The sequence below is a fragment of the Boleophthalmus pectinirostris genome, unplaced genomic scaffold, assembly GCF_026225935.1.
Source record: "Boleophthalmus pectinirostris isolate CB_2022bp ecotype Guang Dong unplaced genomic scaffold, ASM2622593v1 HiC_scaffold_198, whole genome shotgun sequence".
Classification (NCBI taxonomy): Eukaryota; Metazoa; Chordata; class Actinopteri; order Gobiiformes; family Gobiidae; genus Boleophthalmus; species Boleophthalmus pectinirostris.
The window spans coordinates 28-25,000 of NW_026571149.1; the positions used below are offsets into that span (position 1 = coordinate 28).

A 24,973-nucleotide genomic window follows, 5' to 3' on the forward strand; every position below is an offset into this window, starting at 1 on the left:
GGTCAGAAAAAACAGATGTTTCCAGATGTGTAGCCAAAATGACATCATACTCCTTCACCAGATTGACTAATTCGATATAGTTTCCACGCTTTGTTTCAGCGGATTCTTCTTTACAATGTTCCCGTAGAAGATGCATCTGGCATGTCATAACTGTGACTATGTTTATAATCCTCTGCAACACATCTCGGTTATTTTTGACTTTCTTATTGTGCTTTGCAATGCAGAACTTCACCTTCTCATTAAACTGGGTGTCCGTACGACTACCTTCGAAGGTTTTCAGGGAAATAATGCTTCTAATGTGGTTTTGGGAGCGCTCGTGCCTTAGCATGCTTCCACACAAGTTTCCAAGATCAGCATATCCTTTCGTGTTCCACACAACTTGCTCAACAGAAAACAGGATGCACGGCCAGCAAAACAGTCTGTTTAACTTAGGACAACCTGTTAGCCACTGGCATTTCTCATATGTGGCGGTTTGGAAATGTCTCGTGTACGATCCACTTGTGGCGGTAACTTTGGAATCTTGTATCAAATTTGTCAGCGCCGGAGTTGGCCGTCCTCTCACAACAATAATCAATTTGTCTGGCAAAAGCCGTTTTGGAAAAGGGATTTGAAGCAGCTGCTCCACAATACATCCCGGCCCGTCTTTGTTTTCATCACACATTGTTGTGGGTGTTGTTTACATTTCGTGCTAGCCGCTAAAAAGCTAGGATCTTCTTCCTCCGCTCACGGGCGGGTGTGAACCAAGTTGTAGGCGTATTACTGCCACCTACTGTCCTGGAGTGTGGTCAGAATAGCTTACCATCTTTTGTGTAAAACCCATAGCTTTATTTGCATTAAAAACACACTAGCTACATTTATTTATGACTTCAGCAAGTAAATGTTTCCTTAACGTTCCTTTGGTATTCTTGTATTAAATTATCTGTCAGTAATCACAACAGTAATCACTCAAGCCTGAATATAACATTTTTCATCCTGGTATGTCGAAATCTCAATTTTATTGTAACCATCTGCTCTCCTCTACTCATTTATCAGTCTAGTGTCAACAGATCCTTAACATAGCTGGTCTGCAATTTTCATTCAGATATAATAAGAACAGTAAACCGGAAGATACTATACCCACAAACATTTATTATCACACACACCATGCTGCTACAGTTGTGGTTTATTTTGTTAGAAATTATTTAAAATTGATTGGAAATGACAATAAATTCCTTGAGTTACTAACAAAACACAGATTTTAGACAACCATTGTTAGTTCTGTGTTTCAGCTGTGAGTCTTTAGTTTATAAACAGAGTTGTTTCTGGTTCCTTTGATCTGGTCCAGTCTTTTGAGTTCGCTTAAACAAACAATAAATAAAGGAGTCTTCGCTCCAAAATTTATCATTTGTTTCAGCTGCTCTATGTGAAATTCGGTCTTTCCTCCTGTAGAGGGCAGCAAAAAACATCAAATGATCAGATCACTCATACTTGTGTTCGCAGGTCCACAGAATGTTTTATCAGGTCTACGTAGGTAAATCGAGAGGTAATGAGGGCACAGCCTTATCAGATCAATTCATTTTATGTGTATAACTAAAATATATATATAGTAAATGTGTGTTAACTGTTTTATTACTCACCTATAGAATACTACTTGACACTACTTTACTGCTTTTTATCATAATTTATGAAAAAGGTTATTTTAGACTCGTTGGGCAAATAAAAATGGGTGTTATAAATGTGCCAATATGTAAAGACTTAAGTGTAATACATCCTTGTGCAGTAAAGAAAAGGCTTTTTTATCCAGAGGTTTTGTCGCCATTTGATCCTGTTCAAGTTGTTAACTGAAGATGATACCGACTGTCTTAATGATGTTTGGCAGCCGAAGAGAAGTTCTACAATGTTGCACTGAACAGTCGTATACTCCTTTGGTAGTTTCAGAACACTTTTCTCTATAAAGTTGTTTACCCAGTACACGCTGTATGTCAATTAGTACAAAGTAAGTAAGTTAGCACTTTTGTTTTAATAATGATTCATCTCAGGTTTCGGCTGCAGTAATTGGATTGTGGCTATGGTGGCGTCAGACGTTCTCAGTTTCTAGTTTTTGTGGTTTTTTTGCCAGACATTTTTAACAGCCCTACACTTAACCCTGCAGACATTTTAGGGTAATACCTTTTGTCTACAAAAATTATAAATGTATGTATAATAAATAATCTTTAATAGTAGGAATACTGAATATTTTTGTACACATGTATAATGTAATGTGTAAGTGTTGTATGTTAATTTAGTTAATATGCACCTTATGGTTTTGTTCAGTTGTTTAATACTTAAACAATATGTGGCTCACCTTTACACATAGCTATGGAGCTGTTGATGTTGTCCACAGCCTGGTTGAGACTGCTCAAAGTCATCTGCCTTAGGTAACCAGGTAAACTATGAAACTCCTGCTCAGATACTGACGCCAGTGTGTCAAATCTTCGGGGAGGACTACAGAGACAGTTACAAGGGTGAATACATAAAATATTCATAAAAACACTATTTGAGCTTTTTACCTAGTGTTTTCTTTTTCTTGTTGTTTCTTGACAACATTGGCTGATTTTCTCATCTGTGTCTGAGAGACAAGCTACAAAAACAAAGTATATATTAGTAATAAAGATGCAATGCATAACTTTTCTGGTGGAAGGTCAGCAACACTCATCTCTGAGTCTTATGTTATCGGTTTCCCATGTTTCAGAGTATGTAATCAAACTTTCTATTTCATAGAGACAAACAGGTGACACCAATGGGACATGTTATAGGTCAAATCTGTGGAGAGGTGACCCCACTCTGAGTAAGAATTAAGGTTTTTTAAGCATTTATAAGTGAATAAGAGACAAGTTATTGCAATACTGTGAATATTCTTGACAAATCACCAACTCTCTTTTCTCCATGGAGAAAAGCAAGAAGCAGATCGCTTTAACTTACTTTACATATGTCCTGTGTCACCGAACTCAGGTCGGGCATTTCGGGGGTGCTCGGCTCCTCGTAGTCTCTTCTGACACACGGTGTTCCCAGGTTAAACTCTTGAGTGGGTCCATCCAGGTCCAGCGCACTGACAATGGGCTTTTCACGGCCACATACCTTTTTCTGCATCTTTGCACTTTTCTGTAAAGTGACAAGTAGGAACAGACAAGAAATTAAGTCATGTGGTGCACAACAGACAGATTTATTTACGCAAAACTACATAGTCTCTCTGTGTCATTATTTTGTACTTACAGTTTGCAAAGAGTTTCCCAAATTAGACTCCAGGTTTGGCATCTCTGGCATCTCATCAGCCATCATGTCTTCAATCCGTAAGCGTGGCACATTGTACTCCCAGCTGCATTTAGAGGCTTCACCACCATCACGAGGTGGTGTTGGGACATTAAACACTTTGCTGTTGTCATCACTTTCCATTTTAATTGTCTCAGGCCTTCTCTCATTCTGAAAGAATGACGAAGAACTAGACATGATGACAACTTCCTCATATTAAAATGATTTGAACAGAAAGTTTTAATGCAAACCTTTTTTGTGCTGAGAAGGCGGTTTACGTATGGAGTTTGAAAAGCAGGGACCTCAGGGGTGGATGGCAGAATAGCAGGGCTACTAGGAGATTCTAAATCAGAACTGCATTCAGTGGTGGGATGTGTCTTTTTTATCTTTAATCCTGGGGTACAAAATACAGGAGGCTCTGGCGATTCAAGATCGTCTGTCAGAAGCAAAATACATGTTTAATGTCTTCACAGTGAACACTGAATTACACGTATAACAAAGAATATCTGGTAAACAATTGTGTTCAAATCTAAAATATAAGTAACTACAGTTGCATCATAAAATTAGAAACAGTGATGTATTTCATACCATTTGCCTGTATGCTTTCCATCAGAGGATTAACAGGTGGCTCTAGGAGATTTTGTTGTTGTCTATGAAAGAACATATTATTCACAAATGTATTATGTCTACCAGGAGAATGTCTATGTAATGTATTATCAACTTCAATGCTTTACTTTTTCGTTTTCTCAAAACTCTTCAGTCGCAGATCCATGGTAAAGTCATTGTTAAAACACATGGTGTGCTCTGAGATGCCAAAGTCGTGCATCTGTGGGGTGAGCAGTTCCTCCTCATCCATGCACAGGGCACGTTTGGGTGTGAGAGCCATTGCCGGAGGAGCTGGTGTGTTTAATGCAGGATGGGGAAGGTTCATTTCAGGCATCTGAGGCACATCGGTGCACCACTCTCCACCATCCAAAGCTCTCTTAAGTTGTGCCTCAGACAGGCCAAAGTCAGAGAGCTGTGGGGTACGCATAGGGTTGGCCAGTGGAGGAGGAGGTTTCTCTGGTGAGAGCTCTTCTTCAGTCTCTTGCTGATGTCCCTCTATTTCCTCTGATAACTGGTTTTCATCTTCTATAACAGCCTCGTCTTTAGGCGAATGATCACTGGCATCTAAATAAAATCACAAATAGAGTGAAGTTTTACCTCAAGCTGCTTTACAGAAATTGTGTTAAGTAGCGTATGAAAGTAGTCCAATTTCAAACACAGCAACTGTAAAATCTTTCATTTAATTCCTTCCCATCGTTTAAAATGTTACTTAGCGTTCCTCCCTTAGTGACCAGTTTTATGAAATCAAACTTTCTGAATGAAGTAAAATTACTGTGACATCAACAGTCAGAAATAAATGAAAACAAACTTGGAATAAACTTTACATTAACCCATAGAATGAATAGATAAGAGTGAAAGTGTCAGGAGACAGTACTCACGGTTTGTGTTTTCAGTCTGTTTAGGAGTTTGGTATCCATATTTTTCCCAGTGAGCTTTGATCTTGTTCAGGTCTTCAGAGAACTTCTGCTGTGTCACTTCAGAATCTTTTATGAAGCGGTCCACTTCAGCCACATTTGTTTTCTGCTGTGCCACATTATCCTGGATCTGCCCCTGTGAGAGGAGTGTGAACAAAAATATAAAGTACAAAATTGGCAAATAAATGACGCGCGTAGTATTGTCATATACACAAGTAACTATATTTAATCAAAGCCACTTTGATTAGTAGAGGTTTTTTGTGCCACAATATCGCAATTACAGGAGAGTTAGAAAAACTGTCAGTTATTTACATCATTTTGAATAAAAAAAATGCATGTTCTATTATTTAGTTATATAGGCGTGTTTACCTTGATGTTTTGAACTTCGCAGTTTAATTCGTGATAAGCTCGCATCCCCCTGGCTGTACTCTCTGAAAACCAAAACAAGGAAATCGAATGAGGTCACATTTAGTCGATCCTTACAAAATATGATGTTTTTATTAGACTCGTGTCGTGTTACTGACCGCTCCTGTCCTCATCGTCGCTTTTACGATTTTCAAAGGCCGATTGAAGTTTGGTCGTTTCTGTTTCAAGAGTTATTGCCAGTTTACGAAGCTTCGCAAAGAACTGAGATGTCGGGTCCATTTTTATAAAGGTTTCTCTGGCTACAACATGTTTACTTTTCAGGCTCGCTTGAATTTTGGCGCCTTTTCCGGTTTTGAGACTTCTTCTGCTTAAACAAAGAACAGAACAGCGCCACATCTGGATTGGTGTACCCGTCTGATAAACAAGGTCATTTTATTCTTTACCACTAAATATTGCGCCATGTTTGTTATTATACTGGGTTGTTTATACGGTTTTAAATTATTGTTTCTTGGTTCTGATAAGGTGTTCTATAAATATGTATATTTAACTTTGAAACGGAACTGAAAATGTGAATTTCTTCTTATTATTTTTGGATTATAATAGTAGAATTATTCAGTGATAATGTTTGTAAATGATATTGAATGTTCACCTGTACATGTATAATGTACAGATGAAATATACCCAGGTACAAGACATGGGCCTATAGTATAAAACTATTCCTATGTAAAGTGTGTCTGCGTTGCTATGGACCTCTTATCTGATAACGAGAGATTTAAATAAGGGACACTGAAAGTCAGTCCACACCAGCAACTAGAACATTTGAGGTGAGTAACTGGTAAGACATACATCATATTTTAACCTATTTGTCTACAGCCTACTTTAATCTATTGTTTTCTTATTGTTTTCTGTGTCTGTCTAGTCTATATGCGGGCCTCTTTACCCATCACTATGTTTGGAAAGGTTTTAGAGCCAGCGGGCTACATGCAGAATGTGAAGTAAGTTTAAAAAGTTTATAACATATCAGTTATTATTAGTGTAACAATATGAACATAGTGTATTTTCCCCAGGGCTCTGGTCCAGGGCATCTGCTCCTATCTGGATGGCAGTGCTACAGCAGAGGAGACTGAGACGGTCAAAAAGAACCTGGAGCACTTAGACCAGGAGCTGAGTGTTTCAGAGCAGGGTCTGTTGGGCGACAGAGAGGTGCACTGCCTGGAGGACGATCTGGCCGTGGTCTATAACCAGCTCACTACAGCGGTAATGATATTATGTTTGCATAATAGTGTTTGATTAAATAAACTTTTATATTATGCTGGCACATGCAAGCTGTAATTTATACTTTATTATCTTCCTTTTGGATTCAGTATGTGACCCCTTCTTCCATCAGGTGCGGGCCCAGTCAAACTTCACTAAGAAAGAGACAGAAGTGTTTCTTCTGTTTGTGAAAGACTATCATTTAGAAAGGCAGCTCACAGCACTGTACCACCGCCTGATGGGAATGTCCCCCCTGACTGAGCGGCCTCCTCTGCTGGAAGAGCTCATTCTGAGTCGTAAACCAAAACGCTGGGAGCTCACACAGTTCTGTGTAAAGGTTAGTCTGGGCAGCGCATTTTAGTCTTAGCTAGATTATATAATGTGTTTTATGCTATTATTAAGTGATTTAAAAGGTACACTATATAACCTTTTTCATTTAGGGTACCTGTTTATTGTTTTGCTGGGCATGTTGATCAGTATGGCATTAAACTTCTTTATCACCATGAGGATATGCTGTGGGTTGCTCAAAAACACAAATGTTAAATGCCCTCTCTGACCCATGCATACTGCTGCTTTGTCCTTGGGCAAGGCATTTCACCTTCCCGTGTCATTGGATGAATGAGAAGGTATCTGCTTTATGTCACAGGTTATAAAGGATATCTCAGTAACCATGAACTTTCTGTGTACACTCAAATCTATTCAAATCTAAATCAAATGTGAACTTGTCACTTAAAATCATATTTATAAATAAAAATGAGAAAATAAATCAAAAGAAACTGTAAGAACACACCTAATCTCCCCTGAGAGGGCTGAAGCACAGCTGTATACAGAATTAGATTTTTAGCCCCTGGACGACCAAGATGAATGTGCTGAAAACACAGAGGTAACCAAATGGGCTGCATCTGTCTTGTGAGTATGGAAATAAACTGGAATTTTAATTCAGCAGCACAGTGACCTTGTTCTGTCTCTGCCATGCTGAGTTTGCAAATCCCCTGTTTCCTTATTACAGTTGGAAGAAGGACAAATCAGGTGAGTGAGGACAAACATACAAAGATGTATAAAAAAAATAAAAAAGTTTGTTATACAGTACTGAACAAATGTCAAAATGAACACTGACAATTATTATATTCAAATGTTCTTGACAGACATATTTGTACCACCTTGAGGACTTATCATGGGTAAACACAGAAGTGGTGATAGTATTTAAGCCAAAGTGTACATTGTTTACCTAAGAACAATTTGAATGTCATTTCACCCAATAGATAAGGATTTAAACCAACAATCATTCATTCATTTTGTAAAACTCATTCATGTTTTCAGTGCCCACTTTCTGTTGTATTGACCTCTGCTGCGCCTCTTTGCTCACAGGTTAACTTTGTGCTGGGCACAGGGCTCCTGTGTCTCCTCACACAGGCCTCTATGACAGGGAGAGACCAGGCCCTGATGATGAAGATCTGGACTGAGCGCATGGGTGCCCTCTACAGGAAGATGAAGACTTCTGGAAGCCGGTGTTTGGGCTACTTCCTGGAGCAGGCTGAAATGGATGTGCGAGAGCAGCTGGAGCAGGCGGTGCATGACCGCGCGGCTCCTGATGTGGCTGCAGCCTCCATCCTCAAAGCTCTGGAGAAAAACTACGACTGGCTCCACTGGGCCGTGATGCTGCACCCGGCCTTCACCCCCCTGGAGGAGGAAGAGGGGAAGGAAAAAGGGGAAGAGATAAAGGGGGAGGGAGAGAGTCAGGACCAAACTGAGGAGACTCCATTAGAAAAAGAGCTCAGTCAGTTCCTGTCAGTGGCCTCTGAGCCCCCAGTGCCTCATGTGGTGGCGTGTTACAGAGAGGCTCCCACCTCTCTGGACAAGAGCCGCATTCACCAGCTCATTGTGGACCTCGAGTGGAAGATCCCCAACCCCCCTCCAGAGGTGTACGCTGCCATAGAGGAGGACCCAGGCCGGGCTCGCAGGTACCTGGCCTCGCGCATGCTCCAGAAGCTGCAGGAAGGGCTGGGCTCCGGTGTGGCAGTTCATGTAGTCCCAGGACGAATGGAAATGAAGTGCAACTTCCCACCCGCCTCCTATTATCTGTACGAGTATAAACACCGGCTGGCTTCAGGCACTGTCTGTGTGTTTGGGTGAAATATAAATGTAATGTACCCACTTGAATGTTATGGAGTAAAACCATGAGTAAAACTTAAGTGAACCCCTTATTTTTACTTTGTGTAATTTCTGTGATCATGCAGGCATAACATTCTGGACACAAATAAGTAAATGAACCAAAGTCCTGTTTAATATTGCTTATAGAACTCGCTGTAATTAGCAGATAAAATAATTCATAGCTATTATAAGAAAAATAAATAGTCCATCTCATTCGCAAAATAATATATTTTTTCTAGTGAGCTAAATTATTGTCCTCTTGTCAAAAAGCCCTGTAAAATCATACAAAAAGCATATCCATTCAAAGCAGAATTGGTGCTTATATATTAGACAAGTCCACCATCTGAATTAACAAAATGTTTTTCTATGTCCTTTTTGACGTCTGGGAAGGTCCTCAGCACTTCCTGGAAATCATCCCAGGACAGAGTGAAGCATCGGCAGTCAGTGAGCGCTTTCGCTGTGACAAGATGTTTGCCTCTGGTTAAAACACACGACTCTGAGGAAGCACAGGGGAAACATTAATGAGACCAGTTGGCTGAGACCCAACAAGTAATCTAAAATGTAATCATCTTTGACTTAAAAAGTTTTTTGGAGAGAGTCATGCTTGGCTTAAAACAGTAGATTTGAATCCACTTCAACTCTGAAAATTAAATAAGCCCTTGGAAAGAGATTTCTGCCATGGCAGTGGTTCAAATTACTTTTTTTATTGATGATGATACTTTAAGGAATGAACGACTTTCCTAATACATTTAGTATAAAGTCTAGGAGCTTTTTTTAGATGTTCTTTCCTCTTGATGTATTCTAGTGTGCAACACTATACTTTGATTAACATGATAAATTAAGTAATTGTTGCTAAAAGGCTGTCCAAGGGAGTGTGGACTAGCATCACATTGTGTAACAGCTGGTGGGTCAGGTTGCAAAGGTTATTACCACAAGTCCCACATGATTTACAAGCGGTTAAGATACCTGTTTTTGACCTACAGTATGGGAACAACTCTTTGCTCCAGAATTGAATTAGCAATACATCAAATCTCACCTCTAATCTATACTTAACTTGTAAATAACATCAGGTGTCAAACAGCATTCACAGGAGGAAATGATAAACAAGAATAAAATTCACCTCCAAAGAAGTCCCCATCACAGAGCTCCCTCTCATAGGAATCGGCCTCCACCAAAACCTGACCATGGTCTATGAAGTACATGTGGTCTCCAGGGACGTTCTCTCGCACTATGGCGTCCCCCTCCTGGAAAATGCAATACTCCAGTCTCACCACTAGGGCATTTATGAAGTTCTCGTGTCTGTTTTGAAACATTGGCACTTTCCTCAGCAGAGTACTGCACATCACTGCCATGATTTGCTGAAATAGAAAACAAAACTTAATCAGTGCAGGCCAGAAGTTTTAAACTTAATACTTGATTAGCTGTTGTTGTAGTTAAAGAATCTGGCAATTGCTTCTCTCCATTAAAATGTTACTGCTTGTTTCACAGTATGTTTGGCATTACTATATAACAAAAGTAACACATCAGATCCGTGGAGAGGCGAATCCATTTGAAGTAAGAAATCTTTTTTGTAATACAAATACCCATTAAAATGACAGATAAGTTTAATGCCAAAGTAATATCATCTCCATGAAGACAAGCAGGCAATACATTCATTGAAAACCCATGTGAATAATAACTAATGTTAGAAAATCTACATAGTATTCATTTACATTATTCACTTGTATCACTAATTCATACTTTCTCATGAATAGGATAGTTGATCAAGGATTTATGACATAACATGTAACATGATATAGCACAGCAGTACCTCTTTGAGAGCTGAGGACACAGTGTTCATGACTTCCTTCTCATCAAACCACTTGCCTCCGTATCGAGCTTGATAATAGTTCGTTATACGAAGCTGCAGCTCAGGAGGTAGTTTCATAAATGCCATGTAGTGCTCAAGTCGACTCATCTGAAATAAAACAATTTTATTAGGATACGTTCATGTGAATCTAGAATCCCTATAGTATAAGACTGGAGCAGTGTTTCCCAATCAGTGGTATGCGGACCCCTGGAGGTACATGAGCACTTGACAGGGGGTACCTGAAATTATTTCAGATTTAAAAGAAAGATGGAACTGAATATTGTTTTAATCTAAAATGTTCTTAATAATATACTGTACATGCTTAATAAGGTTTCTGTATAGGGTAATTTTGAAATAAATACAATTAAAATAAAACTATAAAACAGCTGTTACTGGGTACAATTGTAAAACAAACAAAAAGACAACAACATTGTTATTCGATGTAAGGGGTGCTCAAAAGTCAGAAACAACATTTTGGGGGTGGGTAAAAAGCTGGTAACTTAAAATCTGAAGAACACTTCAGACTTCTATGGTGGAATTAGCTGTTCAGCAGCCAGATAGTTTTGACCTAATTTATAGTTAATATCATTGTAATTACTGGGCCTATCCACAGCAAGTCAGCACACAGTGTAATGTCTTCCCTATCAGTATAAATAAACAAACAGATTACAAAATATTTTCACAATTGTTTCAAAAAGTGGTGCCATTATTCAACCCCAATGGTGCGTTTGTTGTCAGTTGAAAGTACTTTAAACCATAACATTAATATGACACGTTCACTAATAAATATTGTTCGGTTATAGGCCCATGTCCTCCATCTGAAATTATGACTCCTTCAAATTGCAGAGTGTAAAATCAACATATTCATCCTCAGTTGCCATAGCAATTAGCAATTAAAATCTAAATATTATATCTTTTGCATGAGGAAAGGCACAACATCCTACAAATCAGGGATTCTTATTTTATCTCATTAACATTTGGCACCAAACATTTTTTGATGTTCAATATCAAGCTCTAATGGAAAGCCCAATTTGCAGCATTTTTCAAACTATGAACTAATAACTTACGCCTGAGTCTGCAGTTTTACGTGACGTAATGGGACTAATGACTCCAGTTGTCATTGAGAACATGAAATAATTATTCTTCCCTGGTTCAGGAGGATGCTCATTATAACATAATTACACATTGTTTGGCTCTAAGCTGTGTTTGCCTCTGAAGTGTCACCTATACAGACCTTGCTCTTGTATTCTTTTGCTGCGGGGTCGACATTGGCAATCATAGCTGTAGTGTTGGCCACAAGCACAGTGTACATGAGACACCCGGATACCATGCTCACCATGACGATCCACATCTCCACATAGTCTGTGAAACACAAGACCACAACAGCAGCGTGTCCGTCTATACGTCCCAATGTTACACGATAGTCAGTACACAGGATGTAATAGTCAATAGTTCTCACTTGTAGGAGCATCCATAGAGCCATAGGACAAAGCGATCATCTGAGACAAAGCACGGAATATGCCCCACGAGTATTTTGCTAGCACTGTGGCATTCTGCAAGATAAAAAAATATACTTTTATTGACCTAACATTTATGAATCCATAAAGCCCATTTAAGTTTTAATTAGAGCTTTAATTTAACTGTGGATTCTAAAAGACATAAAAGGACCAAAGTAAGTTGAGAAAGTAATTAACCAGCGTAAATTTTATGTAATGCCTTATTCATTCAGGAATGATGTTTTGAAATGTCTTGAGCATACAAACTGCATGTCTACCTTTGAAATGTATGTGAGTAATCCTGAGCAAAAAGGATAAAATAAAGTCCCTAAAATCTGACCAGTTCAATAAAATTCAAACTCACACCATGTATTTTTTTTTTTAAAAATACAACAAACAGTCATGTCTGTGTAATAGGATAATAATGTAACAGATTTTTTCCTTTTAAAGATTGTCATGATTATTAATTATTATTACTTATTATTAATTAAAATCATAAGAATTAAAATGATCTTGACATCCATGTTTGAAATAGGTAATTGTTTCCATGTTATGCATGATACTGGAAGAAATAAAGTTACCATGAGATTTTCTTGTCTAACCCAGCAGTCTGCAGGAAACTCCTCGAGCATGGGCACAAAGTATTGGATGCAACCGTTCCAGTGACACAACAGGAAAATCATCATGAACAGGGACAGGATTTTGAAAAACAGTCTCACCACCTCCAGATTTGCATTAGAGACCTGTGAATTTTCACAAGATTTTTAATTATTTTTCATGAATGAATGAATGTTTGACATAACCACTAAGAGAGGCAGACCGCATGGACACTCAAGGATCTGATATAAGATTGAAGATCTTACCATCTGTTATGGATTCAAAAGGCTGGAAAATTCCCTGAAGGGTTTGAACTTTGACCATAGCTGTTCTTTTTTATTTATATGATGTGATATAAATAGGCTATGGTATGAAAATAGATAAAGCAGTATAATGAAGACTACCACTTTAAAGTCAATGTTACAGTTCAAAAATCTATACAGTAGTATTCAGTAATGTAGAATGACATTGGTTTGAGGCTCAGGGTCAAATGTGTTACTGGAGACTGTAATGTATCACGTAGGAGAAAGGTTGATTGATTCAGACATGATCTTCAAACTTAGACTTACTTTCTCCACTTCGTTGAAAAAGCGAACCAATCGAGACACTCGGGCCAAACGTATGAGGCTCAGGATGCGGACAAACATTAGGATCCTCATCATCTTGTTGGCTTTGGAGGGGTTGTCATCATTTTGGTAGTGAAGGTCCTAGAAACAGATACAGTCCAAGTTTGTACAACAAGAAAGTGAGAAAAAAGAAAAGGACTGACTTCTGATAGGGAGTAGGTAAAACATAAATGTGCTGAGCTCTCTAGCAGGACAATACTGGATTGCATATGTATCACTCAAAATCTAACTTTAAAGGTGCGTTGTGTAACTTTTCTGGTGGAGGGTTGGTCAAATGCTTTTCCCCATGGAGATGTTATTTCTTTGGTCTGGAATGTTTCACAGTATGGTAATAAACCTTTTCATCCTCATGTTTTTCCAGCTATAAAACCACCTGTAACTGAATAAATGTAAGGTAGAGCTGTTTAATGTCATACTGTGGAACATTCCTAGAAAAGCAATGACATATCCATAGAAACAAGCAGGACCCCCAACCAAAAAGTTACATAGTACACCTTTAAGGAAGTTTGTGATGAAAGAAAATTCATATAATACAGGGGTATCCAAACTTTTTTCATCAAGGGCCACAGATCTAAACACAAACAAAGCAGAGGGCTGATCGAGGGCCGTAGACTGGTGCTCAATACAATGAATAATTGAAATATAACATGGGTAAAGGCATAGTAGTTCTTAAGTCTAGAACTGTTACTGTGAAAACAAAAGAAGGGTTTAGACTACAAAGCTGACAGAACAATAATAGATGTGCATTAATAATAAAGCATTGGAAAGAATTGAACAGCTAAAAGGCAAAAGGAGCAATGTAAGCGAATTGTATGAAGTATTTACTTATTCATGTTTCACCTCAACATGTTATAAACAATTAAACATAAACAAAAATGTCAAGTAAAAGGTATATACATGCAACCTAGAGCTGTGCAGCAATGTGATGTGCTTATTAGTTAGCAGGATAAACATTTGACCTTTTCCAGTTTCTGTAATTTATGCTTGAAATGTAAAATTAACATAGGCTTGATAATTAACTAAAAAGTGCAGTAGCAGCAGCACAGGAGCATAAGAGAACTTTAAATTGGCTTCTAGTCGGCGTCTTTGTTTACTTCACTGTATGAGTCTAAAAATGTATTATTTTTTATTACTTTGGATAAATATAACTATGCCAGCATTGCCTCTACTTTGAGATTAATATTACCGCAAACAGAAGTATGTATCCGATTGGGAACGCTGCTATCACATCAGGAATGAACCACGTCCTCAGGTAGCTCAGTCGGATCTCTTTTAAATCTAAAACAACTTCCTGTAAAAGAAGTACAGAACACACTGAATAGGCTGTGCTAAAGTAAAATGCGAGACTAAGTCAGACATTTGTCTAAAATAAAATGTGTCAGTCATGGCAAATTTATACTTGCTTTGATAAAAAGATAAATCATTTGTGAAATATTTGTCTCAGTTAACTTAGGCACTATGCACTATGCACTATGCAGGGTCCATCTAACTGCACTGTATACAATAGACAATAGAGGAACTAGGACTTGTCAGAATCAAAATAATGACCATTTCTCAGTATGATATATTGTGGAAAATTGCCTTGGGGGAGCACAATACACTGAAAGAAGTCAGTGATTGAAGCGTATCATTAGTACATGGTGTTTTGTGGCATTTTGAGCTGCACATGGAAATCTGAACTGATCCTTGTACTGTAGGGAATAATTGTGTAACTAAATATCATAAATAAATGCAGGTTAGTAATGCTGAGGATCAAACTCACAGATGGGCCATTTGTGATTGGCTTGATAAATCCCGCAGCCTAAACAGATGAAAATCAGCCAGATTCAGAGCCCATAATTGGAGTAGATGTGTGAGTGAGTTACAATAATCCCCGTTACCAAATCAACAGCAGGTGCCAATATTTTCCCTGTGTTTGGAGATCGAGGGGGAGATTGAAGGGGTCATTAATCCTGCCTGTGATGTTAAATGTAGGTTGCAGATGGGGCATGGCTGGATTGTATGTGTTTGTCTGCAGATTACAGCAGCCCAGATTGTGTATGGGAATGCAGGCTGTCACCTCTGCATCGTCCCGGATGATTCCCATGCGGAAGTTCAAAGCCACATCGATGAGGAATAGCGTGTCTGAAAAGACATTAAAGCCTTCCCAAGCCAGCCCGCTGTTTCTGTCCAGGAACGCTATCTCCATGGGAATGCCGATCAAGTTCAAGAAGGTGATCGCCATCATACCCATAATGTAGTAACTCCTAAAAAGACAAAATTACAGTTTAATTTGTTGTCTTTTTTGTCCTTCAACTATTTTTTGTTTTACATATTGTTTTTCAGTCCAGAACAAAATCTTCCTTGGGAACTCGTTGGACCGTGGGCTGTAAGTCAAGACTATTTATGCAAACTAAATGAGATACTGTAACTGCAAATCTCTTTAAATGGTGTTGAATGTCCTGGCTCAAATAACTCTCCCAATTGTTTCATTTGTTCTCTGTTTTCACTCCATCCACTCACGTTACAAACCAATTATAGCTATATCACACATTTAATTTAAAGGCAGATGGTTTTCCTCCTCAGTAATGTCCTAAAGTGACTTTTACATTTGAGACATGAAGATAAATTTAGATGTACTTATTGATTATCATGTTTTTACTTATAAGTATTATTTTTCCCTATTTATAATATGGCTTGTACATTCATATTGGCTGCAAGAAATAAGAGCAATCAAAAAGGGCAAAAGAACAAGTATTCATAACAATGCAAAAGATGAACAGAAATAAAATAGGAACAGTAAAGGATGAAAATACGTCAACAAAAAGTTATGGAAACAAAGTTGTACCTATTGCTGAAGTTGTTTGCTCAGCACTACAGTGGCGTGCTTTTATTAGACACACACAGTACAATTCAAAATAAAAGTGCATGGACTGTACCTCATAAGGCTGAAGGGGTGGATGACAAGGACCCCACTCTGCAGTTGCCTCATGCATTCCTTCTCCACTGCTATCTCACTGCCGTAGACATACAGGGACTGGCGGTTTAGCTGGGGCAGGAGCAGCGCCCGCCAGCCACAGGTTGCCACGGAGAAAGCAGGTGTAGGACCTCTGAGCCTGTCCACGAACGAGCGGGACGTCCTGCGATCTGCCATCCTCCCGGGCCATCCCGCGTCCCTGCTACCCCGAGTACTTCTCAAGATGAGTGGCGACTGACTATGACTTTCTACTAGTCCTCCCGACCTCCCCCTTTTGGTCACAAGGTAATTTTCCATCAAGCCAGTAAACCTAAGGGCTTATAGGATCTGCATCTGAGCTGAAAGGATGCCCGCCTTTCTCCTCTCTCTCCACCCCCTCTCCATCCTCTCCTCTTCCCCCTTGCCTCTCTCTCTATTTCTGCCCCCGCCCCACCCCTACCATTCTATTCTTTTTGTCCTAGCTCATCAACTATTCAGCATCTGAATCCCATCCCACATGAATCATGCCATGTCAAAGAGGCAAAGGTCCATCTTATATTAATCTTGGGGATGTGTGTGTCAAAAGAGGATACATATCCTGATCATTAGCTTTTTATTATTATCATTATTATTATTATTATCATTATTATTATTATTTTGTCAACTGTGTGCTAACTAAACAAATTAAAAAATAATATTTTACAAGATTTACAAAATGACTCAGAAACTCCAAAACCATTTGACCCTTTTATAAACAAGGTTTGAGTGTGAAACAATCCTGCCATTTTGATAAAAATATATTTTATTAAATTGTAGTAGTAATGGTGGCTATAATTTAAAGATGATGTAAAAACTGTGAGTAATCTTGTAAATCTATATGGAATGTGTAATATCAGTAGTTCACAGAAAGAAACTGGAACATTTCAAAGTTGTTGTGTCCATCACATTCACGGTCATGTGCATGTGACATCTGCCATGGACTGGGACTCTCGTGCACGAATGTAATTAAACACTGTACTGTGTTACCTGATGCTGTACATGAGTCGCTAGACCGTAAGACACACTGTTGTTGTTTATATTTACCACCTTTTCAGTGGATGTCTCTTTAAAAAGTAATCAAATTCTCTATAACTTTGATTTGTAAGATGTCTGGAAAAAGTTTTAGTTATCTGAAATACAGAAATTACATTAAAAAGTAGGACCACAGTGGGATTAGATATGAGGTCACGACAGTGGGTAATCTCTGGCAGATTAGTGTAGGTGATGCGTCTAATACATGGCACACATTTTATAAGACTCATGTTATTTTTTGATTTTGAAATATCAGAATCTGTGCGTAACTGTGAAATATTCTAGCTCAGTGTAGTCCAAATATAGGCTACTAATAGCTTCAAACATTTATTGCAAAATAAATAAATAAATAAAATTAAGATTGCTTCCTGCCAGCAAAGACTGAACTTTTATTGTTGTCAAGCCTGTTCTTGCAAGACTTATCGTACTGTTTTTGACACTAGGACTCAGAGAAGATTTAAAAAGCCTTATCCTGGGTATTTACATATTTTAATTGGACTGCCCTATGCTGTTCTCCCTGCAGGGGGCATACGTACGTCCCAATGTCCCATGAGAGTTAGACAAGATAAATGTATAGGCTGCTAGAGCTAACCCTTATAAAGAAACTGGGGTTTAAATAGTCCAAGGTAAATCTTGGACTATTTAAACCCACAGCAGCTGAGTGTTGTACATAGAGGCACAAGTGCTTTCTACATACGAATACAAAAATGCTTATTTGCTCAACTATCTAGCACACAGCTGGCCATACGGTTCTTTGATACTGCTTACGCACGGTTTTCCTGCACTGACGCACAAGAAAGGTGGAAACCATCTATGGGTGTTGCCTACATATTTGTTAACTTTGTCATACGATAACCCAGACCCGTTGATATTTTATTTCTTCTCTCCTTGTGTACCATGAAGGTATGCCATATCTGACATTAACAATTTAATGTCAAGTAGATCTTTGGCTAATATTTGGTATACTTTCACGGCTACATACAGTATTTTACAACAATAAAATTAGTCTGCAATGAGACATAATATCTAGTATTATGTTAATGTATCGATTTTTACCTTTATTAGTTGGCAATTTGCAGCGTCTGCCCACCTTGTGTCTACTTGCCAAAAATTAAGTACAACTATTTATCTGTGCGCATGTTCCAGACCAAAACGACAATTCCCAGAATGCTCTGTTGTTCCCACGTGACCTTGTGTAACCGTACACACACGTGAGACGAAGCATCGCATTGGTTACGTTTTGAAGGTGAAGTGTTCCTGGTGAGCGTGTTTAGTGGCTTTGTCCGTAAGTTATTTTAATTATTTACTCAGTAATAACATCATTCGAAAATTGCATTGTATTTTTCATGAACACAGCAGACAAATCGTGTTCGGGGTTTAGCAACTAGCCTATTCGTTAACTAACTTCGGCACAGGGTTATCGAGCTTCACCATCGACTAAAATGTATATAATGTAAAATAATAGATAAAAAATTAAATAATCATAATCAAAATTGGCATCTGATTGTAAGCAATTACGCATTTGTACTTCGGATCTTAATTGAAACTAAGAAGCTAATGGCTAAAACAGCATGTCATTCCCATATGTCAGTGATGCAATTTACTCCTACGGTGTCGGATAAGATGTGTTTGAATAAATAAATGAACTGTTTTGTGATATTTATTATATATTTGTTTGATTCTTAGAGCTGCAAAGATGTCATCGCTTTCTGCTGCCAGTGTGGAGCCCGTGGTAGAGGAGAAGAAGCCACTGAAACCATGCTGTGCTTGTCCAGAAACGAAGAAAGTCAGGGACGCGTGGTAAGGTTGAGCAAAATTTTATTAGATCAGTTTCAAGAAGGACCTAGTTTTTCATTGTGTTGTAATCTTGTTTCTGCAGCATAATTGAGAAGGGAGAAGAAAACTGCACACAACTCATAGAGGCCCATAAAGAGTGCATGAGAGCGTTGGGCTTCAAAATTTAATTAATCTATGTGTGTGGTAAGTGTCATGTCTGTAGGGGATAGCAGGGATGAAGTGTTATCTTTGTGTGTCTATCTGTCTGCTATTATAAAAATAAGATTGTGTAAATTTTTTCTACTTTAAATGGTCATATTATTATTTTAAAAATACACACGGCACATGCATTTTGTAATGTTTTTCTTTGAATTGGAACATAATGTAACCAAAGTGAGTTGGGAGAGGGAGGGGTGATGAGAGGGGGCGTGGCATGTGTTAGAAACATGCTCAGAGCTATGTTGCATAGTTCAAGTTACGCTCTAAAGTGTTGTGTTTAGTAGAGGAATGCCGAAGCGCCAATATAAAATGTGTGAATAAATGTATCTTTGAAATTTTGTTATAATTTCATAGACTATAAGTTCAAAAACTAACTGTAACTATGGATTTTGATTTATCTTTCAGTGTGCATGTGTCTGGATGCCTGCTGTGTACTAGTGACTCCTGATCTTATTTATGACCCTAATAAAAGGGAAATGTGACACTTCAGAGACTCCACATATTTTTCTTTCCTTTTTTTATGTGAAAAACTGTTGATATGGAACAATGCTGTGTGAATAAAATGTTCTATGCAAGAAACTCTGTACTGATGTCATAATTTGGTTTCTATCAAAAGATGGCTCAGATTCAGAACATTGAAGCATATTTCTTTAGAGTTAAATCTGCAGAAAGCTGTGTGAAAGCTGTCCAGTTGCTGTCCATGGTATGCACTTAAGCCCAAAATAAACTCTCCACTGAAGTCAATACTCAACATATCTGCATTCTTATGTGTTGCTGAAGTGTTGTTGGCAGAACACCACATTGACTCTTCGGGTGTTTGTAAAATCTACTTTGACAAACCCAATTAGGCTACTGTTAATAAAGTTAAGTCAATATATAATGGTTATTGATTGTATATTGCAGATAAGTTAGACAATTAAAGGCATTAGCATCATAGGCATCATTTTGGGGTAAAATTCCAAACTACTGTAGTTACATTTTTCAGACAACAAATAATACTTGCTATATCATTTGTATATCATCTCTTAAATGTCTTCAGTGATAGCGAGCAACATACTATCCTAAGAGTCTTCAAAGCTTTGCCACTGTCAGTGTGTCTGGGCAAAATGGACAGTTAAGGTGAAAGCATGTAGCATAAATGTACATACAATAATGATGATTAAAATATATGTAATTATAGATGAAGGCTGAGAAAGGCAGGATAAAACAAAAATGAATCTAAATACAATTAATAAAATACGGACAAAATACCCAAGCAGTGCAATTAAAACAAAGTTATATAAAGTTATTCAAATGAGTTACTTTGACTGTCTAACTGTCTAACTGTATAATACAGTTTGGACACACCTGGCCAGCTAGACTAGGTCATGCATTGACTGGATGAATTGCAAGATACATGAGATTATTTTCTGAGCCGTTACTACTATCATTTACTACTAATGATAGTAGTAAATACTAGTTTCCATCTAAAATACATTTTGCTGACATTGCATGGAGAGTCAAGTCAAGGAGCTTAACCTGAAACCTGACCTACAGAGTGCTCCCTGTCACTGCAGTGGCCCTAAATATCTAATGACAGTTTTCAGTGTGGGCTCAGCTCTTGAAGACCGTGTGAATGGAGCACTGTTTTAGAACTGTTTTATTCTGTGTTTTTATGGGACAGTCAGGCTCTGTGACATATTTGTCAGGTCCCTTGTTTCCTCTCTCCCTCTGTCTCTCTGTGTTATGTTAAGTGCAGGCCTGCTTTCTGTCCACCGCTCTGTCCTCCTTGGGTTTCAATTCCAAACATGGTTATCCTTGTAGGGCCCTACTGACGCCCCCTGTCCCTTATCCCCTGCTCTTCCAGCTGTTAGTTGTGGACCGCAGGCCAGACGGGGGTGATCGGGACAAATTCAACAGGCTCAGAAAGTAGAGGGGACAAGCGGGACACATCATGAGAGCAGACCAATGAAGCTATTCCAGCTGTGTTTCAGACAGAGCTGAGAGGATTTCTTCACATTGAAGAGTTGTTTTTCCCCTGGATCAAATATTTGTTTGCTGCTATTGTCAGCTTCAGCAGGGGGGTGGCAGACATAACAGCCAGTGGATGATTATTGTTTTGAATCTTTTCTGCCTTGTTATTTGAAGAATATGGATTCTGATAACTCTACCCTGGAGGACCACTTGTTGTATGCCCCTATGTGCAATGGATGGACCAATAACACAGAAGGGGCCCTCTACCAACTGGGCAACACCATCTTGTTTCTGGGCTACATGGGGGGCAGTGGGGCCTATGGCTGCCTCTTTATCTTTGGTTTTCTGAGCCCGGCTTTCCTCTGCCTCACCCTCTGGGGCTGGATGACCATGTGCGGCCTGGATGTGTTGAGCTGGAACGCTCTGCTGCTGTTTGTGTGTCTGGCTCAGATCTGTCACCTCTTGTTCCGTCTGCACCAGGAGGGGCTGCCCAGTGAGGAGCTCACCTCTCTGTACCAGGCTGTGTACCTTCCCCTGGGGGTCCCAGTGCATGTGTTCAAACAGATCGCTGGTGCCTTTGAAAACAAAGTGGTGGAGCTTAAAGCCGGAGAAATGTACGCTGTGGAAGGCAAGACCCCCATAGACCAACTGTCGTTCTTACTGTCTGGCAGGTGGGCACTGTGTTTGAACAAGGCATAGTGTGAATGCAGTTCTATTGTAACCCCATAGTTCTTAATACAATTACAGATTTTTGTCCAGGATACACATACACACAACACACTTCCTGTTTTATTTTTGGAAAATGGTCCTATTTATGACTTGTACAGGAAGCTTGTCTTTATCCAAACATTGTGGGACTTGAGTTGGAGCCATGGGTCCAATGTACTGTTGTAAACAAAGTATTTCTGTCTGTGACTCAGCCATAATCAGCTGCTGCTCATAACTTTGCTTATGTGACACTAGTTATGTCTTCCTAAATGTTCTCACGCTAAAACCACTCTGACTCTGTAACAAACAAACCAATAACAAAGTAAAATCACTATTTGTAGTACAGCTATAACACTGGAGACTGATGTGAGCCAAGCCAAAATGCATTTGTCTGCTGAATATTGACAGATCAAATAGATTAGGTAAAGTGTGTCCTAAACATTGTGTTTGTTTTGTTGGTTTCGTGCAGAATCAATGTCTCTTTGGAAGGACAGTTCCTTCACTACATCCACCCCCACCAGTTTCTTGACTCTCCAGAGTGGGGGTCACTCCGACCAAACGAAAAGGGAAAGTTCCAGGTACAAACCTAAATGCTGACTGTACTGTCAACTTCACATATTGTTTGAATATTTATTTAGAATAAAGGATCACTTGGCTTGAGTTCTTTGGATTGGATACTGATATTTATGCTGTATGTAAAGCTATTCTGCTGCTACTTTATATTCCGAATCAATTGCTTTTGACAAAGAGAAAAAACATGGTCAGCCAGTGTTACAAGAATCTGTCCTTTTGTTTCTGTTTTCTTGTTTTCTGTATGTATAAATGGATAAATAATGATGAACCAGGTGAACCTCATAACTTGTTAATGTAACTATTTTACTATTTTTAAACTCATCTCTTCTCCAGGTGACCCTGACAGCAGAGGAAGACTCTCGTTATATCACATGGCGTCGCCGTCGCCTTTACCTGCTCATGTCTAAAGAGCGCTACATTGCTCGTCTATTTGCTGTCATGTTGGGCTATGACATTGCAGAGAAGCTGTATAACCTCAACAACAAGCTGTACATCAAGAGTGGTGTGCTCCTGGACATCCGTCTGCCCAGCCTCTACCACGTCCTTGCTCCATCATCGCAGGGCAGTGAGGGAGGCAGTGGGAGTGATGGTGGTCTAATAAAAGATCCTAAAGGAGAAGACCCAGCTCCAGAATACCAGCCGTCTGACCTGTCCCAGCCTGACCATTGGAGAGGTCCAGAGAAGCCCCCCATGAGTGACCGCTGGGATCCAGAGCTGCCCTCGGGTGAGGACTCCACCAGCCTGGTCCTGGAGGACTTTGCTGATGTGGCAGGCTCCTTAATGGACTATGGCAGTGAGAGGGAGTATTTGAGGTAGAGGGGCAGGAGCTAACACACAGGGTCACCTCTTAAAACACATGTAAGTACCGCACCTGGGCTCAGGAGGGTGAGGGTGCATGCAGCAATGCCTACACTGCACTTACTAATCTTCTAAAACTTAATTGGGCTGGATGATGGTCATTTCAACATTCACCACAATAAAACAAGAAAACTGTCTAATGGTTGACTATCCAAAAAGAATAAAAAATAATAGATAATGTCACTTAAATTAATTTAATAAAATTCAACACTGCATTGATCATGAACTGATCATCACTCAGCCCAACTGACCTAGAGATATTTTCTAAATCTATACTATGCATAATTACAGGTGTTTGTTCTCCTTTTGGCTACTGTATGGCTGTAGTGACAATGAATCAAGTCCCTGTAGTGGCTGCTGCCACAAACAGTTCAATAAGGATTTGAATTATTACCTATGTTAATTGTCAAAAATTAGAGCTGCCGCTCTGCTTTGGCCTCTAAAGCCTGTTGTCTCTGGTACAGTAGCAGCAGTGGTAAATTTAGTTCATAAGTGGAAACATTCTTGTGAACTATATAAACATTTAGCAGCAAAGAGACATTTAGTTCATCTGTGGCTGTGAATGTACTGAGAGCAGTGGGTGAGCGGCTGCAGCAGCTGTGCTTTTATCCAATCAGGATTAGAGATTGTAATGTTAAGGATGTCCAAATAAATTCAGTGCCATGCTCTTAATCCGGGGTGCCCCCCTGTGCTTGCCGATGCACACTGATCTGTCCCTCGCCCATGGGTGCCCTCACTCAGTCACAGGTGCAGAGTATCACATTTTATGGACTCAAAGAGCAGCAGTGAAGGGTTTGTGTTGGTATTTCAGATTAGTAAAACCATAGTAAGTCATTACTACAAGGTGGATTTTTATTTCACGGCTAAAACCAATCCTAAAATAATCGTATCAGATCATACACTGTATATGCAAGATAATATTGACCAATTCATTTACACAGTAATGTTTTGCAGAAAAAAGAAAGTTACATATCCAAATATACTGATAAAAAAATATGGATTTGAAAGAAGTCTTCTGATAAAATACTTTCAGTTATCCTATGCAGAGGTACTAAGAGCATTTTTGTTTTTGTTTATATTTGTATATTTGTTTTACAGATGAGGACATTGAAGACCCCACACCTCCTCGATTCCTGAGGGGCCGAGCTCCACTGGCTCCGACTGAGACCCCCAAACTGTGACTGTCCTGGAATCACTATTATGTTCGTACACTGTCCACAAAATGCACTGACTGCCTTAAGGTTCACTGGGAGAGGCTAAAACTACTATTTACTTTTCACTCATCTCTTTTTAATTAGACAAATAATAACATGGGATTCTCTGTAATTTTATATAGGCCAAGTTCTGCCTTGTCTGTTACGCTCCTTTATGTTTTATTCACTACACAAAACTTTTATACAGTTTTAGTATTTAACAACTGGCATCAATACAAAAACTGATTATATATATGTAGTTTGATTTTTATTAAACCTCAGAGCATGTTGTTTGGAAGCACCAGTGCCAGTATTGTCTGTCCTGCCCTTTTATAATATTTCAGTCTGCAAAGTAGGGAATACCTTGTGTTCACATTTTTATGTGAAAAAGCCTGTACACTGTGAATTGTGTGAATTATTACTGATGGGACAAAAATGTGTGTTCTGGATAGATGTTTTTAAAGGGGCCAACATTTCTCAATAAAGCTCTTTGAGTATAACATTTGTCTTTACTGTACAGAAAGTCAGATAATAACAAATATGATGTAGATGTTCAAGTAA

General features: G+C 38.9%; 4 protein-coding genes across 7 annotated transcripts; 2 read left to right on the forward strand and 2 right to left on the reverse strand.

Annotated features, from left to right (window-relative positions):
• Positions 1-1,108: 1,108 nt before the first annotated feature.
• Positions 1,109-5,523, reverse strand: ska3 (spindle and kinetochore associated complex subunit 3). Its single transcript, XM_020920402.2, has 11 exons — positions 5,312-5,523; positions 5,157-5,218; positions 4,752-4,923; positions 4,002-4,437; positions 3,856-3,917; positions 3,519-3,703; positions 3,232-3,438; positions 2,941-3,120; positions 2,529-2,599; positions 2,324-2,463; positions 1,109-1,422 (listed from the first exon to the last, which is right to left on the reverse strand). Exons 1-11 carry the CDS (start codon positions 5,430-5,432, stop codon positions 1,265-1,267), a joined length of 1,794 nt encoding a protein of 597 aa, XP_020776061.2. The 5' UTR covers positions 5,433-5,523; the 3' UTR covers positions 1,109-1,264.
• A 3,165-nt stretch (positions 5,524-8,688) lies between these two features.
• On the reverse strand, positions 8,689-18,278 carry hcn5 (hyperpolarization activated cyclic nucleotide-gated potassium channel 5). 4 transcript variants are annotated; one of them, XM_055155078.1, is made up of 11 exons: positions 18,189-18,278; positions 16,045-16,353; positions 15,186-15,372; positions 14,313-14,417; positions 13,070-13,207; positions 12,485-12,646; positions 11,867-11,960; positions 11,642-11,769; positions 10,369-10,515; positions 9,679-9,916; positions 8,689-9,054 (listed from the first exon to the last, which is right to left on the reverse strand). In XM_055155078.1, the coding sequence occupies exons 2-11, from the start codon at positions 16,257-16,259 to the stop codon at positions 8,885-8,887; spliced, it is 1,584 nt and encodes a 527-aa protein (XP_055011053.1). In that variant the 5' UTR covers positions 16,260-16,353; positions 18,189-18,278; the 3' UTR covers positions 8,689-8,884. The 4 variants fall into 4 exon arrangements, with proteins under 4 accessions (XP_055011053.1, XP_055011054.1, XP_055011055.1 ...); XM_055155079.1 differs by having other exon boundaries at positions 16,045-16,284; positions 18,189-18,248; XM_055155080.1 differs by lacking the exon at positions 18,189-18,278 and having other exon boundaries at positions 12,623-12,646; positions 16,045-16,466.
• On the forward strand, positions 18,268-19,706 carry LOC110156203 (cytochrome c oxidase copper chaperone). Its single transcript, XM_020920404.2, has 4 exons — positions 18,268-18,417; positions 18,819-18,932; positions 19,012-19,112; positions 19,533-19,706. Exons 2-3 carry the CDS (start codon positions 18,829-18,831, stop codon positions 19,094-19,096), a joined length of 189 nt encoding a protein of 62 aa, XP_020776063.1. The 5' UTR covers positions 18,268-18,417; positions 18,819-18,828; the 3' UTR covers positions 19,097-19,112; positions 19,533-19,706.
• Positions 19,707-21,257: 1,551 nt separating this feature from the next.
• Positions 21,258-24,873, forward strand: popdc2 (popeye domain containing 2). Its single transcript, XM_020920383.2, has 4 exons — positions 21,258-21,751; positions 22,258-22,366; positions 22,695-23,219; positions 24,318-24,873. Exons 1-3 carry the CDS (start codon positions 21,258-21,260, stop codon positions 23,175-23,177), a joined length of 1,086 nt encoding a protein of 361 aa, XP_020776042.1. The 3' UTR covers positions 23,178-23,219; positions 24,318-24,873.
• Positions 24,874-24,973: the final 100 nt, after the last annotated feature.

Bases quoted from the DNA above. Each gene is read 5' to 3' on its own strand.
- ska3 (XM_020920402.2), bottom strand. From the start codon at position 5,432: ATGGACCCGACATCTCAGTTCTTTGCGAAGCTTCGTAAACTGGCAATA. The intron at 5,219-5,311 runs GTCAGTAACACG...TTTGGTTTTCAG, and splicing joins CGACGATGAGGACAGGAGCG to AGAGTACAGCCAGGGGGATG. The intron at 1,423-2,323 runs GTGAGCCACATA...TGCCCTCTACAG, and splicing joins CTCCATAGCTATGTGTAAAG to GAGGAAAGACCGAATTTCAC.
- hcn5 (XM_055155077.1), bottom strand. From the start codon at position 16,379: ATGGAAAATTACCTTGTGACCAAAAGGGGGAGGTCGGGAGGACTAGTA. The intron at 12,647-13,069 runs GTAAGTCTAAGT...GAAAATTCACAG, and splicing joins TTTTCAACGAAGTGGAGAAA to GTCTCTAATGCAAATCTGGA. The intron at 11,961-12,484 runs GTAACTTTATTT...TTTATCTTGCAG, and splicing joins TTAGACAAGAAAATCTCATG to AATGCCACAGTGCTAGCAAA.
- LOC110156203 (XM_020920404.2), top strand. From the start codon at position 18,829: ATGTCATCGCTTTCTGCTGCCAGTGTGGAGCCCGTGGTAGAGGAGAAG. The intron at 18,933-19,011 runs GTAAGGTTGAGC...TTGTTTCTGCAG, and splicing joins AAGAAAGTCAGGGACGCGTG to CATAATTGAGAAGGGAGAAG.
- popdc2 (XM_020920383.2), top strand. From the start codon at position 21,258: ATGGATTCTGATAACTCTACCCTGGAGGACCACTTGTTGTATGCCCCT. The intron at 21,752-22,257 runs GTGGGCACTGTG...GGTTTCGTGCAG, and splicing joins TCGTTCTTACTGTCTGGCAG to AATCAATGTCTCTTTGGAAG. The intron at 22,367-22,694 runs GTACAAACCTAA...TCTCTTCTCCAG, and splicing joins ACGAAAAGGGAAAGTTCCAG to GTGACCCTGACAGCAGAGGA.